At 51.6% G+C, this 622-nt stretch overlaps 1 protein-coding gene across 1 annotated transcript in view; it reads right to left on the bottom strand.

Annotated features, from left to right (window-relative positions):
* Window positions 1-172: 172 nt before the first annotated feature.
* The window catches only part of LOC107731480 (transmembrane and coiled-coil domains protein 1-like), a gene marked incomplete at its 3' end in the record, with an annotated part of 12,686 nt that continues 12,236 nt past the window's right edge, over window positions 173-622 (bottom strand). Inside the window, exon 2 of the mRNA XM_016542574.1 lies at window positions 173-415. Within this exon, the coding sequence (XP_016398060.1) occupies window positions 173-415 (243 nt within the window). The remainder of the gene's footprint in view (window positions 416-622) is intronic.

A 622-nucleotide genomic window follows, 5' to 3' on the forward strand; every position in this document is an offset into this window, starting at 1 on the left:
CATTTTTTAGCTGCTGAAAATACTAGTGCTCTAATCATTTTGGCCACCGCTGCAAATGTATTAATGGTACAAAAATAAGCTTAATTTTCATGCTCAAAATCCTTTCTAGTTGCCTTCTTTTGATTTTAGGTCACGTGCACATAGTGATGATGACAGTAAGCAGGTGTCGTACCTGTTTGATGCGGGAGCTCTGCTGTTTGTCGCTGGCATTGCTGGCCAGTTTGAGGTACTCGGCCACATTCTCATCGCGGGCCACCTGCTCGATGCGCAGCTGCTCCGTGAGCTTCAGGATCTTCTGCTGCAGCTGTGCGATGGCCTGCCGTGTGCGCTGGGGGTCCAGCCCGGCGTCCTCCGAGCCCAGCAGCGAACCATCAGCCCTGCACACTGATGCCAGACCGCCCTCCAGCCTCTCGATCTGGAGAAACACAGAGAAGAGGGAGGCACACACAAGAGAAGTCATGTCACTTCTTGGAAAATAGGTCTTTCCGTGTCTTTCTGCTGACACAATGAAGCAATCGCCCGCTTCTGCAATCGGCATGCATGCAGACGGAGGCTGGGTCAACATCTCAATCACACACACTCACTCACTCACTCACTCACTCACACACACTCACTCACACAC

Source organism: Sinocyclocheilus rhinocerous, unplaced genomic scaffold (genome assembly GCF_001515625.1).
Source record: "Sinocyclocheilus rhinocerous isolate Xijiao unplaced genomic scaffold, SAMN03320098_v1.1 scaffold1811, whole genome shotgun sequence".
NCBI lineage: Eukaryota > Metazoa > Chordata > Actinopteri > Cypriniformes > Cyprinidae > Sinocyclocheilus > Sinocyclocheilus rhinocerous.